This window comes from Lissotriton vulgaris, chromosome 7, assembly GCF_964263255.1.
Source record: "Lissotriton vulgaris chromosome 7, aLisVul1.2, whole genome shotgun sequence".
NCBI lineage: Eukaryota > Metazoa > Chordata > Amphibia > Caudata > Salamandridae > Lissotriton > Lissotriton vulgaris.
The window spans coordinates 1,265,269,408-1,265,287,519 of record NC_141695.1 but is presented as its reverse complement, the minus strand read 5'-3'; the positions used below and the strand labels follow the sequence as shown (position 1 = coordinate 1,265,287,519).

At 47.3% G+C, this 18,112-nt stretch overlaps 1 protein-coding gene across 2 annotated transcripts in view; it reads left to right on the top strand.

Moving 5' to 3' along the window:
- CDC25C (cell division cycle 25C) overlaps positions 1-18,112 on the top strand; it is a 432,607-nt gene that overhangs the window by 353,639 nt on the left and 60,856 nt on the right. For both annotated transcript variants that reach the window (XM_086931823.1, XM_086931824.1), the window contains one exon: positions 15,548-15,681. In XM_086931823.1, coding sequence (XP_086787949.1) covers positions 15,548-15,681 — 134 coding nt within the window. The remainder of the gene's footprint in view (positions 1-15,547; positions 15,682-18,112) is intronic.

Sequence of the window (18,112 nt, the reverse complement as noted above, 5' to 3'; positions counted from 1 at the left end):
TCTCCCCCGTCCAAAAAGGAGAAGACTGGTGAAAAATACTCTACAGTCAATCCAGGGGTTGTGCCTGAGAGAAAACCGCGTCCGTCTACGACAAAAACATCCGGTACGACGACAACGATTGCTTCTAAGAAAATTTCCGCTGATTCCATGGCTCTGTCGACGGGATCCTCGTCGGTGGCGGTTTCCACGTCGACGACTTCGTCGTCGTTTAAGGTACCAGGTTCGTCGACTATGACTTCTTCCTCGTCGACGATGATAATCTCCGGGAAGGTGCTGTCGACGGCCTCGTCGTCGACTAAGACTACGTCGACGACAACGACTTCGACGACAACACTGATGGTGATGACGACTAGTTCCTCGACGATAATACCGTCGACGATGACCAAGACTCCGTTGACTAGGTCCACTGTGCCGTCGACTATTCCATCGACGACTGCCGCACCGTCTAAGACGGCTCCGTCGAGGAGGTCATCGATGGGTCAAAAACTGCAATTTCCTATACAAAAGCTGACAATTACACCTGAAATGACCTCTCCAAGACGGGTTTCGTCGCTTCCACCAACAATGCTTCTGGATGACGAGTCGGATGAGGAGGAGGATGATGGAGGCCATTATGGGGATGCCTACTGTCCCTCAGATTTACATGTGAAATTGCAAGAGACTGTACAGAGGAATATTATGAGCATGCGTATGATCAACCGGTACATCACTGTTCCTCAGGAGCGACGTCCACCAGGTTTAGGACAGGACATGGTGGCCATGCCAGCCTCTCTAGTCTCTGATCTACAGATGATGCTGCAGGACTATAGAACCAGGTTTCCTTCTGAACCTTTAATGCAGCCTGCACAACCTCCCCCTCAGGTGTTGCCGCAAGCGCAACCAGTTGTCGTACTGCCTTCTTCGCAAGTGGTACCTCTCACGCCACCAGTGATCATACCAACGGTCCTTTCCCGGACATCGGATCCCCAGCCCGCCAATACTGTTTAGCAGGATACCTCCTCTGATGAAGTACAGGTGGATCCATTGACAGATCCATTGACAGATCCATTGCAGGACCCAAACTTGGACCCCGGTGACAGTGGACTACAAGATCCAGACGCCACTGGTCGAGATACTTCTGTTTCCCCTCCAGTCGATATAGGGGGATTCCATAACCTCATGGAGAGAGCGTCAAAGAGGTTTGGACTACCAATTACAAGGGAACAGTCTGAATGTTTCCTGTATGACTTCAAAGAACAATACAGAAAATCAGTCAAATCCATTCCCATAATTGAGCATGTGTGGGATGAAGGAATAAAAATCATGCAAAATCCAGCCACTGTTATCCCAGTTCTTCCCAGGCTGGAAAAGAAATATAAGGCTCCGGAGGGCAGTCCAGCTTGTCTTCTTGGTCAGCCGAAGCCCGATTTGGTGATCTCACAGGCCGCTCAAAGCAAATCCAAAAACCCATCAACGCCTTTGACTACGCCTCCGTCTAGGATGGTAGGCGCCTGGATAACGTGGGAAAGAGGTTTTCTTCCATGGCCAGCTTGCTTGTTCGAGCAGCAAATGCTCTCGCCATTCTAGGCCGATACGATCGCCAGATGTGGTGTGACATGGAGCCATTTGTGGAACAACTGCCAGACTCCGCGAGGGAGGAGGCCAGGAGAGTCCTTATGGAGAGAGAAAAATCTTCCTCTGAAGTAATCGACTGTGTTATGGATATAGCTTCCATTCCATGGCTTTTCGTGCCTTAGCAGGGTCAGCAGTGCTACGTCGTCAGGGCTGGCTGAGAGCCACCTGGTTTCGTCAGGAGGTCCAAAATAAAATCCTGGACCTCCCATTTGATGGGGAGATGCTTTTTGGTAAGCATGTTGAAGATGCCCTGCAAAGTATAAAGAAGGATACGGACACGGCGAAGTCATTGGGATCACTAAACTATCGTAAGGTCCCATTTAGAGGTGCATGAGGCAGAGGTTTCTCTTCTTATAGAGGCAACACCCAGCAGAGATATTCCTCACAGTCTTCGCAGTCTTATAAGACTCAATATTCGAATCAACGGCGGGGACAATCAGCGTGTTTCTCTCGCCATCCTCAGCGAGGACGTCAGAACCGCCAGGGACGCGACAATGCCAAGAGGCAATAGCGGCCCCCTGGCTCTACCTACTGTTCCTTCCCTTCCACTTCCCATCAGTGGGGGGGCAGGATATCCTTTTGTCTGAACAGCTGGAAGTGTATAACATCGGACCAGTGGGTCCTGAATATTGTTCAGAGTGGCCATACGTTGGAATTCCAAGATCTTCCTCCAACAAGAGCTCCGAGCGCCAACCGCACAAAACATCTGGGACTGCTCCACCTCGAATCCCACCAATTGTTCATCAAGGGGGCAATAGAACCGGTACCTCTCTCTGAGGGGCAGAGGTTTTTATTCCAGGTTCTTCCTGGTTCGGAAGACAGCAGAGACTTTGCGCCCCATACTAGACCTACGAGAGCTCAACACTTATCTCATCAAACTCTCTTTCAGGATGGTCACTCTCCAAGATATTCTTCCTCTTTTGAACCCAGGCCATTTTTTGGCGTCTCTAGATTTAGAAGATGCGTATGTCCACATACAGATACACCCAGCTCACAGACAATATCTACGCTTCACAGTGGGCAAGAGCCATTTCCAATTCAAGGTGCTTCCGTTTGACCTTTGGTCTGCTCCACGGGTATTCACCAAAGTGTTAGCACCAGTAGCAGATTTTCTACGAAAACAATCCCCGGAGGTTTTCCCTTACTTGGACGACTGGCTGGCTCGTCAAGGCTCCATCTTTCAAGGAAACTTCTCAAGCCGTTTCAACTTGCATCCAGTTGTTCAGTCACCTGGGCCTTCAGCTAAACATACACAAGTCAGTTCTGCAGCCCTCCAGATCCACAAGGTTCCTTGGGGCCATTTTGGACATGACACAATGCAGAGCTCGTCCTTTGGAGGAACGTCAACAAAAGTTGATCGTCTCGGCTCGCCAGGTGCTCAACAAGAAATGCCTTTCAGTCCGACAATACAAGTCCCTGCTCGGGTCGATGTCATCCTGCATACCATTAATACCGCATTGCAGGCTGCGAATGCGTCCTCTGCAGGAAGAGCTATACAAACAATGGTGCCAAGCAGAGGGATCATTCAACGACAAGGTGTTTGTGACGCCACAAATGAGAACAGCATGCGAGTGGTGGCTAGTAAAAGACAATATCGCAGAAGGTCTGACATTCAGGATTTCACCATCCCCCCCGATCATGACCACAGATGCCTCTTTGGAAGGCTGGGGAGCAGTGCTCAGAGAGCTTCAGGTCAGCGGACACTGGAGTCCAGACCAGCGCCAGTGCCATATACATTTTTTGAAGCCGACAGCCATTCGGTTGGCTTTGCAGGCTTTCCTTCCCAGAGTTCAAAATCAAACAGTGCTGGTCCGGACGGACAATACGACTGCCATGCAGTACATCAACAAGCAAGGAGGAACGAAGTCGCAAACTCTGTCTAAAGAAGCTCAGAGAATCTGGGATTATGAGATTCTTCACAGGATCAATTTGAAGGCCGAACACCTGGCAGGTTCTCTCAATGTGACAGCGGATGCCCTGAGTCGCCAGACAGAGGTGAATCGCGAATGGGAATTGAATCAGTCCATTCTGGAGAGTGTTCTCTCGGTCTGGGGGACACCGACCATCGACCTCTTTGCCTCTCCGGCTAACGCCAAATGCCGGTTTTACGCAAGCAAAGTTCACCATCAGGGATCTCTGGGGACGCCCTTTCGATTGCCTGGTACGGCGCATTCTTTTACGCTTTTCTGCCAATTCCCCTCATCCCACGAGTACTCGGGAAGATAAAGGCTGAAGCTTGCAAGATGATTCTCATTGCACCGGCGTGGCCCCGGCAATTCTGGTACACAGAACTCCTTTTACTCTCCCAGGATCATCCAATTCACTTGCGACCAATTCCATCCCTATTATCGAGGAATCAGGGGCAGGTGTTCCATCCGGATCCGAAATCGCTGCACTTGACAGCGTGGCTCCTGAACACAGAGAGTTCCGTCATCTGAATCTCCCCAAGGAGTGTAGACCAGTTTTGTCCCAGGCTCGAGCACCAAGCACTAATAAAACTCGGCGAAATGGAAGAGGTTCTGCCTTTGGTGTCAAAGAAAGGTTTCCATCCTTACAAATCTCTGCCTCATCAACTTTTGCCATATATACTAATCATTGGCTAAGTCTGGGTTGGCGCATTCGTCTGTGAAGGTACATCTTGCAGCCATATCGAGTTTTCGGCGCAGTTCTTCAGGCCCGTCCTTATGGTCCTCTAGGATTGTTAAACAGGCTTGTTTTGGATGCATTCTCCTGTTCGCCCTCCTCCGCCAGTTTGGCAGCTCAATCTTGTCCTGGCTCAACTCATGAAAGCTCCGTTTGAGCCGGTGCACAAGGCGGACTTGAAATTCCTGTCTTGGAAACTTGCCCTCCTCTTGGCTCTAACATCAGGGAGAAGAGTTAGTGAGCTTCAAGCCCTCTCCATAGTGCATCCATTCCTTCAATTAAAAAAAGATGTGCTTATCCTTCGCACCAATCCGAAATGTATTCCGAAGGTGCCGTCTGAGTTCTACTTGAATGAACCTTTGATTTTAAAGTCTTTCTTTCCACGCCCTTCTACGCCTGCGGAGCGCTCATTACATTCTTTGGATGTTCAAAGATGCTTGAAATTCTACTTAGAACGCACACGACCCTTTCGAAAATCATCCCAATTGTTTGTGTCCTACAGCGCACCACAGAAGGGTTTTCCTATGGCAAAGAGTGGCATTTCCTGCTGGATCTCAAGTGCGATTCAATTCTGCCATCAGGGGGCGGGCAAGCCACTGGACAGAAAAGTCTGTGCACATTCCACAAGGTCTGTGGCATCGTCTGTGGCTCTTTTCTCTGGAGTCGCCATTAAGGACATATGCAGGGCAGCAACGTGGAGCAGTACTCATACCTTCACGAAACACTACTGCCTGGAGTCTGCAGGACGAGACGACGCGGCTGTTGGTCAAGCAGTTCTGCGGAATCTTTTTCATTGAGAGGTGAGCTTTCCCTACAGTCCCTCCTTCCTGGTGAGCACATTTTGTTTCTTGTTTTGCTGTGCTATAAGTATTGCTATATGGTTATGTGATGCCATGTATCTACAAAATGTGTCTTGGTGATTTACTGCTAGCTACTCTGATACAAAGCATGGGAATCTATGAAAGTTCCAATACTGGGGCAAGAAAACAAGTTACTTACCTGTAACTTTGGTTCCCCAGTATTTGTAACTTTCATAGATTCCCATGCGCCCACCCTACTCCCCTGGGAGAGCTCAGTATTTTACAGAGATAGTGGCGGTTTGCACAACGGCTACGAAAATCTGAGGCTCTGAGCTCTCTCAGGAAGGTTCTATGCAGTGAGGCTGCTCTGATTGGTCCTGACAAAAGTTTGGTCTCCTTTACACAAAAAGGGTGATAGGATACAAAATGAGATGAGGCCTAGTCCTATTTTTCTCTTTTGTTTCTATGGTTGTGATACTACAGAGGCTCCCATTCCGACGACGGGGAATGGTACAAAGCATGGGAATCTATGAAAGTTACCATTTCTGGGGAACCAAAGTTACAGGTAAGTAACTTGTTTTCTTCAAAAGGCTATGGATCAGACAAAATGTCATCCGAACCTGCAAAATGTCTTCATATAGCCAGAACTGTGAAGCTGGTTCTTTTGTATCTCCTGTGCAAATGAGACCCTTCAGTCTTGGAGTAAGTTCGTAGAGGAAATCGTAAAATCATGACTGGAATGCATAGCAACGGAGTGCAGGCCTGTGTCCACTTCTTGCAAAGGCCCTGTAGCACCAGCCCATCTAGGTTCAGGAAGATAATCGGAAGAACCGCAATTAGGCTTACTTATGGCAGTCAATCAGGACAGCATTCTGGGGTAGCAAAGACATGTACACAAAGAGGACCTGCAAAAGCCTTCCGTGTGTAGCATCTTCGTAGCCAGTGTGTATCACTGTCTGAGTTCTGGTAAATGTGTTGGTCAGTGCGCTCACCCTTGTTTACTGAAAAAGAATTCAGACCCTATGGATGCCACCATCTTGCACACCCTCCCCCCCAGCTTCTCTCAGATCTCCTTTTTTTCTATTAGCTGTACTGCTGCTCTGCTATTGACAGCCATGCTGTTCCACAGCAATATTTAATATCGGCTTGCGTGGGGCCATTCTCGCCTTGATCCGAGATATGGAGTGCCTAGCACTGCATGGTTCTTTCCAGGGCACATTCCCTACGTTCAGTAGCTGAACCTGGCTGCAAGGTGCCTTGAGAGTAAGTTTGCACTAACCCTGATTATTTTTCTTTTTACAGCAATATAGACTGCTTCAGGGACTTGTGTGTCTCTCTCTCTGTTTCTCTCTGTCTCTCTGTCTCTCTTTCTCTGTCTGTCTTTCTCTGTCTCTTTTGCACTCTTTGTTTCTTGCTCTGGCTCTTGCTTGCTCTCTGGCTCTTGCTCGCTCTCTCTGGCTCTTGCTCGCTCTCTGGCTCTCTCTCTCGCCCATTCCTTTGTTTACCATTTGGCTGACTTGGACGTCAATGTTGAGGCGCATAGGCCAAAGAAGCTCCCTATCAAGTGTAATAATAACAATAAATATGATCCGATCGATAATTCGTTTTGTGTCGCATTTCATTCAACCGTTTTTTGCTGTTTCGATGCTCTTAACTATCAGATGATTCTGCCCCCTTCAAAGGTATTACATTTGTTGTCCCTAGTATGATTTACTGAGTTAGCTTTGCCAGAATGTGAACTTGTGACCTGCGAGTCACATCACCTGTTACCAGCTAGCACTTTAGTCTGAGCCGTCTTACTAATAGGGTACCTAGGGAGTTTAGAAGTAAAACATTTTTTTCACAGAATAGTTGTCATTTTTGAGCAGCTTCTAGAGTTGCTCCTCCTTTCCTCCTTGTTCACAAGCCCAGATTAGTTTGGGATCAGAGTGCTGTAATGGCATACTTGGCACATAAAGTGTTAGAACCTATAGTCTTATATCTCCTTCAAATGGTGCCATGAGAACTGCTGTTTGTTAAACCACCTGAAGTACAACTTGTCTATGCACACTTCTTTTCTAAAGGATTGTCCTATTCTTCGCATCAGTGGCCTAGTACTTTCCATCTCCTATGTATAGGGCTGAGCATGCGTTCCATATGCTGGATATTACAAGGACATTTTATTTTACCCAGACTGTCTCATACATTTTCTGTAGAGATGTGCTGTTTGTCATCTATGAATGTTCACCAGGCTATCTGGATCGTAAACCATACATGACCTGCTGGGCATGATAATGAATCTTTTCAAAATTCTGTTTTCAATATACTCATTTGTTTTGAATGTAACATAGCAATAAAATCTTTGTTCAGTCAATTATAACAAACTTGTGTGTGTCCGTTATTGTATAATAGAGGATTCCTGTACCGTTATATGATTTGGTCCAACAGTAGGAACCTTTATATTGGCTAGAAATGGCAGCCTAGTGGAAGAGGATCATGAGGGAACATGCATGTATAGATACTCGCTGTTGCCCATACCTGATACCCCATATAATATTCAATGTACCCTCTTCAGCTTTCGTAAACCCACTTTAGCCATTATTTGGCTTGGCTAGGGGTCCACATTGCTGAGTAACATTTAAGGAAGGGGGCTGTGAGGAAGTGCCATCTTTCTTGCCTTGGTATGCCCCCACTTTTTTTTTAACTGCTGATGTACTTTGACTGAGTGTGCCCTGGGTCCCTGCCAATCAGGTACCCAGGGCCTGTGTTCCTGCCCTACAAAGAAAGGTTATGCTGAAACAAAATACCCAATTGGCATCTCTGGCCCCTGTCAGCCCCTAGAAATTGGTACCCTAGGTACCCATTGCATGGTGGCCAGAGAAGACCCCTAAGAGCTGCAGCACTTATTGTGCCACCCTCAGGGGCAGTCTACCCTGGCTCCCACACACTGCATTGGCAGGCTGAGTGCCTAGGTACAAAACTAAAGCAAGAGTCGACATGGCACACATCCCTGTGTGCCATGTCCACAGAACCCACTGCATGAGCCCTGTGCCCCTACAGTGCCCAGGGCCATTCCTGGGCACTGTAAGTGCAGTGTTGCCATTTAAGAGTATATGGTGCTGGGAGGTTGTCATTCACAAACTCCACAGTACCATAATGGCTTCACTGAAGACTGACAAGTTTGGTACCAAACTTCTCAGCACATTAAGCCCGCACTGATGCCAGTGTGGGATTTAATGTAAAATGCACGAGGGGACATCTTAGAGATGCCCTCCAAAAACCCGAACCTACAATCCACATCTGGGCTGAGTGGCTGCGGAGGCTGCCACCCAGCAGACATGTTGCTGGACCTTGGGTGGAGAGCCCCCTGCTCTCCTGGGTCTGCAGCAAAGCACATCCTGGGCGAGGTGCTATGTCTCCGCCCCCAGGATGGACAGGGGGAAGCTTCAAAGGCATCCCGTCTCTGAGAGCTTCTCCAGACCATTTGCTGTACCCAGCAACCAGCCCCCCACCAGTCCTACCCCCACTCTGGCGGAAAGACTGGCGGGAAAAACTACGTCAGGAAGGGGGGGTGCCAACCTGTGCCACCTCCACCCCTCAGGTGGAGAAGGCGAGGTGAAGTATGACCCCGGGCTCCGGCCATCTTGTGGATAGGGAGTCCTGCCTAATCCCAGCTAGGCTCCTGCACCCCTCCCACAGGAGAGGAGCAGGCTAGGGGGTGTACTCACCCCAGAACAGGGACCCATTGCTCCCTGCCCTTGCCCTGCCCTTACCCTACCTGTAATGCCCCTGAATTTAGTATTTAGGGGCTCCCTGAACCTTCCTTCCTCAGAACCAGATATCAAAAAGAAGAAAGATCAAGAATACCAGCTGCACAGCTGCTAACAGGACAACAACTGACTTGGCCCCAGCCCTACCGGTCTGTGGATCCTCGAACCTGCTCCTGCCTAAACCCGGCGACCTCCGCGGACAGCAACCTTGGGACACCCAGAGGACCTGCCTGCCTTGACCCTCTCGACGATTGGGACTCCCATCAGCAGAGGCTCTGCTGCAACACCCCACCTGGTGCCCACCAGGAAGCTCCGGACCAGCCCACTCTGCACCAGCCGAGCCTGGGCCAGGCCAACCCGAACCAAGACCACGAGGACGTCCCCCCGGCGACTGGGACCCGAAGTCCAGTGCCCAAAGACCCTCCTCGACGAACCAGCCGACTCCTGCAGACTCAGAACCAGGGGCCACCCCAAACGCGATCAGCCGAGGGTAAGCTTTTCCGACACCCAAAGACACCCCTGCGCCCTACAGCCCCCTGTGCCTCCCTTTGGGGTACCTACCTGTGCTCCAACATCCCAACTTAACTCTCGAAGTGCTGGTCGCCCCTGGAGAGTCACCGTCTCGAGCCTGCAGCCGTTGTTCCTTTTTCAAGATCCTCATTGGATAACATCGATTGCCCGGCGGTTCAAAAGCACCTTGCACCCAGCCACCCGAGCGCTGCTGGCTGTGACCTATTTGCTCTATCCTACTTCCTCCCTTGCCCAGAGCAAGTGACCAGGAGCCCAGCTCCCAGAGCCGCGTGGCCTGCTGCCAGCTGCCACCAACCGAAGGCCCCCTTCCTTCGTTGGATAACATTGGGCCTACCTACCTATGCACCCGGCCGCCCCTGCGCCGCCGGGACTGAACTAACTGTAGTCACCTGACCCTGGGGGACCCCAGAGTCTATGCCCAGAACCCTGACTTCACCAACCAAGTACTCACCTGGAAATCGGTAATTCACTTACCTGCCATTGGATAACATTGACCCATTTTTTTACTCGAAAATCGGTAATTCACTTACCTGCCATTGGATAACATTGACCCATTTTTTTACTCGTTAATTTTCTAAGTGTGATGTTTTGAAAATGGAAAATATTCATATAAAATCAGCCAAAGTCCGAATTCGAAAATACTCACCTGTGATCAGGAGAGAAGTCCGTACTGTACCTTTCAGCCCAGTACTGGACCACAAAAGTAATCCCTAGCGGATTTACTAGTAATCTATATTTTCTCCATAGGAACCCATTGTCTGCTTTTCTATGAAATTCCTTCTAAGTGTCTACTTTTGAAAACTGCAAATATTCTTTAAAAATCGTACGAAATACTGAAACTCAATTACCTACCTGTTTTGAGTTAAACCCCCAGTACTGACCCTAGGAGACTAGTGCTGGGTTACAAAAGTAACGTGATCGTATTTTACCTGTAACCTGAATTTCCTCCCATTGAATAACATTGTGAGAATCACCTCAAAGTTTTTAAGTGTGAACTTTTAAAAAGGCTTTATATTCAGGAAAAATCATCACTGTAACTAAAACCTGGTTTCAGCTTAGACCCCTGGACTGAATGCAAGATCTAGTCCTGGAACTATCAAAGTAATCCATAAAGTAATCAACTGTAATTTCATATGAAAATCCATTGAGCTCAATGCTAGAGTGTTTCTCAGAACTGTGTTGCTTATTAGCTAACCTGTGATTATTGTGTGTACAAACTGGTTGCTCCTCTGCAAAGTATTTACAGGAGAGTACTTGTAACGTGAAAAGTATATTTTTAGAACTGTTGGTTCTAAAAATAAAACAATCATATCTTTGGATATACAAACAATTGGCCTGGAGTTCAGTCTTTGAGTGTGTGAAACCTTTTGCTGACTTAGTGTGTACATCAAATGCTTTACACTGTCCTCTGGTACTGCCTTACTGCTCGACAAAGCTACCACTTTGGAGTGTAGGGTCAGTTCTGACTTTAACCTCTGTTATAACTCTGGGGTTGGTGGACTCTCTACACACTGTACTTCCTTCTAGTCCAGTATATATAGAGCCACTTTCTCACAGGGGCCAAACGGTTGGAAAGTCTTCGTTCTGGGTTGCTGCATTTCCCATTCCACCTTCTTCTCCCGAACCTTATTCCTCTTGTTCACAAGTCTTTGTCAGGATTTGCTCATGGTCCGTAATCAGTCTGTCCCAAAATAGTTTTGTCGTCTTCAATGTTTTTGTGGATGCAAAGGATAGGGACCTCAGCTCTTGTAATGAATAAGTGTTTGGCCTTCCTAGAAACCACCAATAGACTTGCTGTTTATCTGTCCTCCTCTTCTGGAATGGATGGTGATTGGGCCTGTGGCCCTTTAAGTGGGCAGGATGGGATTAAGAGCAAAGATGAGATTTCAGAGCCTCTGTTTCTTTTTAAAAAAAACAATGCAGCGCTGAGGTACTCTAAATTTAGTCTGCAGTCTGGACCTTCAAGACCAGAGAATGAGGGACTGAGGATTACCACATGTATAAATTATACTAATTTTGATGATCAGATTCAGGAACTTTTTTAAAGTAATCATTTACTCACAGGGAAGCAACTAAAGGATATATACCCATGTTTGTTTTTAAACGTAAAAAGTAAACACAAATGTAACTTTGCTTTGTTTGCAGAATGTAATACTTCATTACAAACCTTATAATCACACACCGAAGATGAATGTATCCTGTTAGAGCAGGATGAAGTCTTTCTTTAGTAGGGGATCTCTATGTATAGTCATAATCTAGTGAATAGTCCCGCCCATGTCCGGTGACCCTGGAGCAATCAAAAATAATCTTTTAAGCTGTCTTCTTTGCAGTCCTGCATAGACACTTAGAGTATCAAAGACAAATAATGCAGCCTATAATTACAAGGCTACACTGGCCAGTACTTCAACTTAAAGTGAAAAGAATAGCCAAATAAAATAAAATGTTACACGTATTGGCAAGTTTCACCCAAAGAGAAACTTCCCTTCACCAAAACCCTTGAAATGATAGAGAGGAAGGGTTGGACAGACAAGCCCCCATAGGCTGCCATTATGTGTCTGGAAAAGGGATACCGTGCCTTTAAGGAACTCTCCAGAGACCCTCGGTATCCCAGGATGCACAGCCAAAGTCCTTTTACTTTCAGTTCTTTTTGAAGGTGTATAAAGCAAGGCCTGTAGCATACAGTACATTACCATTTTCTCCACCGGGGAGGAGGGCGGGCGCTTAGGACTATAACAGAGATACCCCTAATACAGAACTGGAGTTACAGGTAAGAAACTACTTCTTCTGTAGTAGGGGATCTCTGTGTATAGTCATAATCTAGTGAATTGAATGGCAAGCCCATCCCAACTATCCAATCCGGCGGTGGAGGAGAAAGACAACACCCCTTCTGTGCAAACAGATTTCTCAACAAAGCCTGCCAAACCCGAGCATTTGCCCTGGCATCAGAGTCCAGACAGTAGTGTTTAGCAGAGGTATGGACAGACTTCCAAGTGGCAGCCCTGCAGATATCTGCAATGGGAACATTACGCAGCAAAGCTGTTGTAGCTGCTTTGCCTCTGGTTGAATGAGCCTTAGGCTTACCCCTTAAGGTCTTGTTAGCTTTCTGATAACATAACTGGATACAGGACACAATCCACCTCGAGATGGACTGTTTTGAGGTGACAAGACCAGTCCTGACTGACCCATAATTGACAAACAATTGGTCTGACCTACAAATGTCCTTGGTCTTTTCCAAGTAGAATTTCAACACACTTCTGACATCCAGGGAATGAAGAGACCTTTCCGCTGGAGTGGAAGGATTTTGGAAAAACGTAGCTAAATTTATAGTCTGATTGATATGGAAATCAGAAATCACCTTAGGAAGGAACTTAGGGTAAGTACGCATCACAACCTTAGCAGCATGAAATACAGTATACGGTTCTTGGCAACACAATGCCTGAATTTCACTCACCCTGCGGGCCGATGTAATGGCCACGAGGAAAGCCGCCTTCCATGATAAGTGCTGCAGTGAAGCCTTATGAATAGGTTCAAAAGGTTCCTTCATCAACCTGAACAGCACCACATTCAGCTCCCATGAAGGCGAAGGACGCCTAACAGGAGGAAACACTTTCTGCAATCCTTCCAGAAAATCTTTAATCACAGGAATCTGGAAGAAGGATGTCTGTGAAGGGCATTTCCTATAAGCAGTTAATGCTGCAAGGTGAACCTTAATAGAATGAAAATTAAGGCCAGATTGAGCCAAATGCAAAAGGTACGGAAGAATTACATCTTCTTTGCAGGTCGTAGGATCATAGTTCTTGGAAGTGCACCAGATGCAGAACCTCTTCCACTTGTAGGCATAGGAAGTCCTAGTGGAAGGTCGCTTAGCCTCGAGTATATTCATGCAATCGTCAGGCAGATTCAGGTGTCCGTTTTGCACTATCTCAGGAGCCAATCCTGGCAAACTCAACGATGAGCAGTTGGGGTGCACCATCTGCCCCCCAAACTTCGTGAGAAGGTCCGGCCGACAAGGCAGCCGAAGGTGGGATAGGAGAGACCTGTGAAGCAGGTCCGTGAACCACCACTGTCGGGGCCACTCCGGAGCAATGAGGATCATCCGTGCTCTAGACTGAGACAGCTTGATGAGTACCGCCAGAATCAGGGGAATGGGTGGAAAAGCGTACAGAAAGCTATTCGACCAGCTGATCCATAGCGCGTTCTCCAGAGTCCCCGGTTGGTAATACCTCGAGGCGAAGTCTCTGCATTTTCTGTTTTGGGCGGTGGCGAACAGATCTACGTCTGGAGTGCCCCACCTGTCGAAGATGTTTTCTAGCACTTCGTCGTTTAGAACCCACTCGTGTTTTTTTTGCACCAGCTGCTGAGTGCGTCCGCCTGAGCATTCTGCACACCTGGCAGATGGGAAGCCGTTATCGTCAGTCCTCTGGCTAGCAGCCAGTGCCAGATCTGCGCTTCTTGTGACAGTGTGTGCGATCTCGAGCCCCCCCCCCTGCTTGTTGAGGTAATACATTGTGGTCGTATTGTCCGTCTGTACAAGCAAGGAGGTGGTCTGGAAGGACGGATAAAAGGCCTTGAGTGCCAAATGAACCGCTCTGAGTTCCAGGAAATTGATGTGATACATGGATTTCATCAGGGACCATGTTCCCTGGATCCGTAGATTGTCAGAATGCGCTCCCCAGCCGTGGAGAGAAGCATCCGTGACGATAGTCTGAATGGGAATGTTGTTGTTGAATGGAACCCTTTTGAGGCGATTCTCTGCTGAGCACCACCATCTCAGGGACTGTTGAGCGTGGAGGGACAGCCGGATCCGGTCGTCCCAGCTCCCCTGCTTCTGGTCCCACTCATCCTCCAGACATTCCTGCAGCGGCCTCATGTGGAGGCGTGCTTGTGGCGTGAGGAAGATGCAAGAGGCCATCGACCCCAGTAGAGAAGACACCGTCCTCCCTGTCGTAGATGGAACAGCTATGAGAGCCTGAGCCTTCCGAAGGATTGATAAGCGTCGCTCCTCCGAAGGAGACAGGCTTGCTGAAAGAGTATCGAAGGAGGTTCCCAAGTACTGTAGGCACTGGACAGGAGTCGGAACAGACTTGGAAATGTTTATGTGCAACCCCAGTTTGTTCAACCGAACGGCCGTCCTATTGAAGTGAAATTGCACTTCCTGGAAGGTGGAGGCTTTGATCAACCAGTCGTGCAGGTACGGGTAGACAAACAACTTGTTCTTTCTCAGGTGCGCTGCCACCACCGCCATGCACTTTGAAAAAATCCTGGGTACAGACTTCATTCCAAACGGTCACATCTAACAGTAGATCTGTTTGGTGTACTACGAGAGTTGTTGAACCGTGAGGTAAACCTGTTACAGAAGGGTAAACCTAGATGACCATACTGAAGTCAATTTATGGTATTGTTAGGCATTCGTGTTTTTAGATCGCTTTACGTTAGTCAATAGGGTCTTGAAACCTATATCTATTGCTGCATTTTCTGTGGACTGCATAGAAACCATAATATCTTATTTCCTAATCAAGGTGAGCTTTGTTTGAGTACCCCAGATGTTGCCACAATTGGGAGGGACCCAATTTTCCATCCATTATCTCTTAGGTTGCCACTATATTCCAGAAGCCACAGATCAGATCTTTGTAAGACATGAGGAAGATATCCACCCCTGTCAGACTCTGTATTGTTAGATGAATGTGCAGGGTCATAGAAGTGTAAACGTTTTATTGGAGGGTCACCGTTTCTATGCAGATGTTTAAAACAAAAGTTAATCATTGACATGCATAGCGATCCTTGTGATCAGCAGATGCTTATTGTGATCAGAAGATCTTCTACCTTCACTTCGTTCTATTGTTCTTGGTGCATGAAGACTGGAGATCTCTTGCATCTGTCCGAGGAGGTAATGTACTCCATTAACTTGGAAGCCTGTGTGTCTGTTGCTGTTCCAACTAAAGTTTGTAATACTACAATCTGTCCACCTATAAGATACCACAGAGTTCTCTAAACTGACCAATGAACACAAATATGATTTTGTAAAAACAGCCAAGCCTATTCCACAAACTATTTTGATAATCACTTTATCAAAAGTAATCTCATTAATAGGCGATTTACAGGTACCGAGAAGAGAAAGGGGATTGGTTTTTCATTTTATTTCCATGGTTTTTATTAATCTCATGCCTTGCAAGTGGAACTGTTTTTAAACAGGTTTTCTGATCATCCTAGGGAGCAGTCAACATTCACAGACAAGAAGATATTGTGGACATGTTTCTGAAGGAGCCTCTCGTCCCATCTGTGGCAGGAAAGCGCTTTATCCTGCTATTTCACTGCGAGTTCTCGTCTGAAAGAGGCCCCAGAATGTGAGTACTTATTCAGAATGCTGCAGAGTGAGACTTACTGGAGAGTGCCAATAGAGCAGTCTCTGGAATTGGAGGGCCGTTGGCCTTCTACTAGGCTATGGTAAAGTCTGTACTACAGCGCTGGAACCCTGGAGTTTGGGAAAAGATTCCCACTGGAAGTGTGGTTGGTCAGGGAAGGAGAGGATGAAGAATTAAACTATACTGCTGGGGACAGGGTGGATGGCGGTCGAACAGAGTTGGTTGACCCGCTGGTTAGAGATAAAGAACCTCCTCTTTGAGATGTAACATTAGTGTTACTTGGTCAGCTTTTGGTTGTGGTATAGTTATAGAAAAGGTGGATTATTACTAAGTAAAAGTAACACATCACTAGTTTAGTGGAAGAGCATGGATCATAGTGAGTAGTTAAAGTGAACAGTCCAAATGGATAAGAGGAATTTGAAATAGTCTAGTTGGGGTTGCAGTCACTTTTGTTTGTCTGGTTGGGCTTGTTAGTTATGAGTAGATCTAGGTGGGCTGAATGGGTTTGTATGGCTGGGTGAAAGGAGCATTGGTTTATATAACTTAATCAGAGGAGGGTTGTCATTCTGATTTGGTGACCGCTGTGGGGGTTAGGGTTTTGGGGTAAAGGACTATGCATTGGTTAGTTGTCAAAGCCTTAGTTAGTTGTCAAAGCCTTGGTTGAACTTGTTTGGTGAGTAGCAGGTGGGACGATCTGAGGGCAAATAGCTCATCTTTTGAATATTCCTCAGGTGTCAGTCTGGATCCTGAAAAAATTCAGCAATATTCTGGTGTGCCAGTCAGTGGCATTGTGTAGATTTGCTGCAACTTTGTTCTGCTCCAGAAGTGACCAGTGTAGCTGCATATAAACACCATCCTTGCCCACCAACATCAGTTTCCTCCCCGCTAGATGTGGATCTGGAGCTGCTCCTTGGCTGTTCACGAGACTATTCTTATTAATTTGATCTTAACATACGAGTGTGCATGGTAGTGTCTCCCCAAAAACCACACGGTTTAAACCTTGTAGGGACTGTCGTAACCAAATATTTGACAGCTCCCCCATCAGAGATGCCTTTGGTGCTTGGGTTTGGAACACGACACCAAGGCCTGTAGCGACTGTGCCTTGTTGAATCTGAGGACCATTCAGGACAGTGAGAAAAAGTTGTATTTTCCCAAGTACTAGATAACTCCACGCAGTGACCAGTCGAAGGGAAGTTCCTACTGCAGATCTTTGTTGCAATTGAAATCCTCAGGTAAGTCAAAAAAGAAGCACAAGAAGTTCAAGCGGGACTCTGACCCTTCCAAGCACTCTTGAACTCCTGCGCAGGTGAGAGGACATACACTTGGCTCTAGATCTTGCTCCTGAAGTCTTTCTTTCAGGGCAGATTCCTACTTTCGTTCCATGGCAGGCCGATGTTTCAGATCCCTTGGCAATGCCACAGCAATTCTATGAGTTTGGCGAAGGTGTGCTGCGTCTCTTCAGCACACTGCTGGCTCCTTCTGATGTGCCTCCGGGACCAAGAAACCATGTGGAGCTCCATCTAAAACTCCATTGATAGGTCTGACCTCAGCACCTTATGGAACCGCTGAACCAGTAATGGGCCATGCCCTGACTTTGGTGCGGACATCAGTCTTGGCGCCACAACCCATTCAAGACCCTTGAGCATTGACGCTGATATTAATGCTAGATGTCAAAGCACAACCAATAGTGCTCTCCAACTCAGAACTGACTCGGTTTTGTCTTAGAGGCCACCCCCCAATACCACTTGGTCACTTCTTTACAGCAACCAATTGGACTCTGAAACGTTACGTTTGCCCTAAAGACGACTCTAGATCATCCAAAATCTTTTCAGCACAGACTTGGATTACAACTTTTATGATGAAGGGGATGAATTTGCTCAACCCTATACTGTTGACAGTTGGTATAAACTTAAAGATGCCAGTGGACTGGCTACTGGGCTTGTGTCTCTACCAGGCCAACTAATTAAGGAAGTGCCTCCTTCGCCGTAGCAATGCAGAGAGCGGCTGAGGTTTCGGACATGCAGTTGCCCAAAATGGAGGTGAAAACCAGCGTTTTGCAGCATGAATCTTTGTGAATGCTCCTGTTTTCAGTCTTCCCTCCTTTTTTCCTTTCTCCTGCTGTACAGTGCATATTATCTGGTGTTCAGGGTCCTTCCCCATGACATCAGACCCCTGCCCCGGAAGCTAATTTGTTTAGATTCCCTCTTCAGATTCTAATTTCACCCCTTTTCTTTCTTCCTCCGTTTTTTTCTCCATCAACCATGTCCCATTATGGCTGAGCCACTACTACCTTTTAATGAGGCTCTCACAGACACCCTTCAAGGTGCAACCACTCTGTCCTCCTAACGTAACACTAGACTGGAAAATTTGGTGATGCAGGCATCCATGAGCCCTGTTGGACATGCCCTGTGAT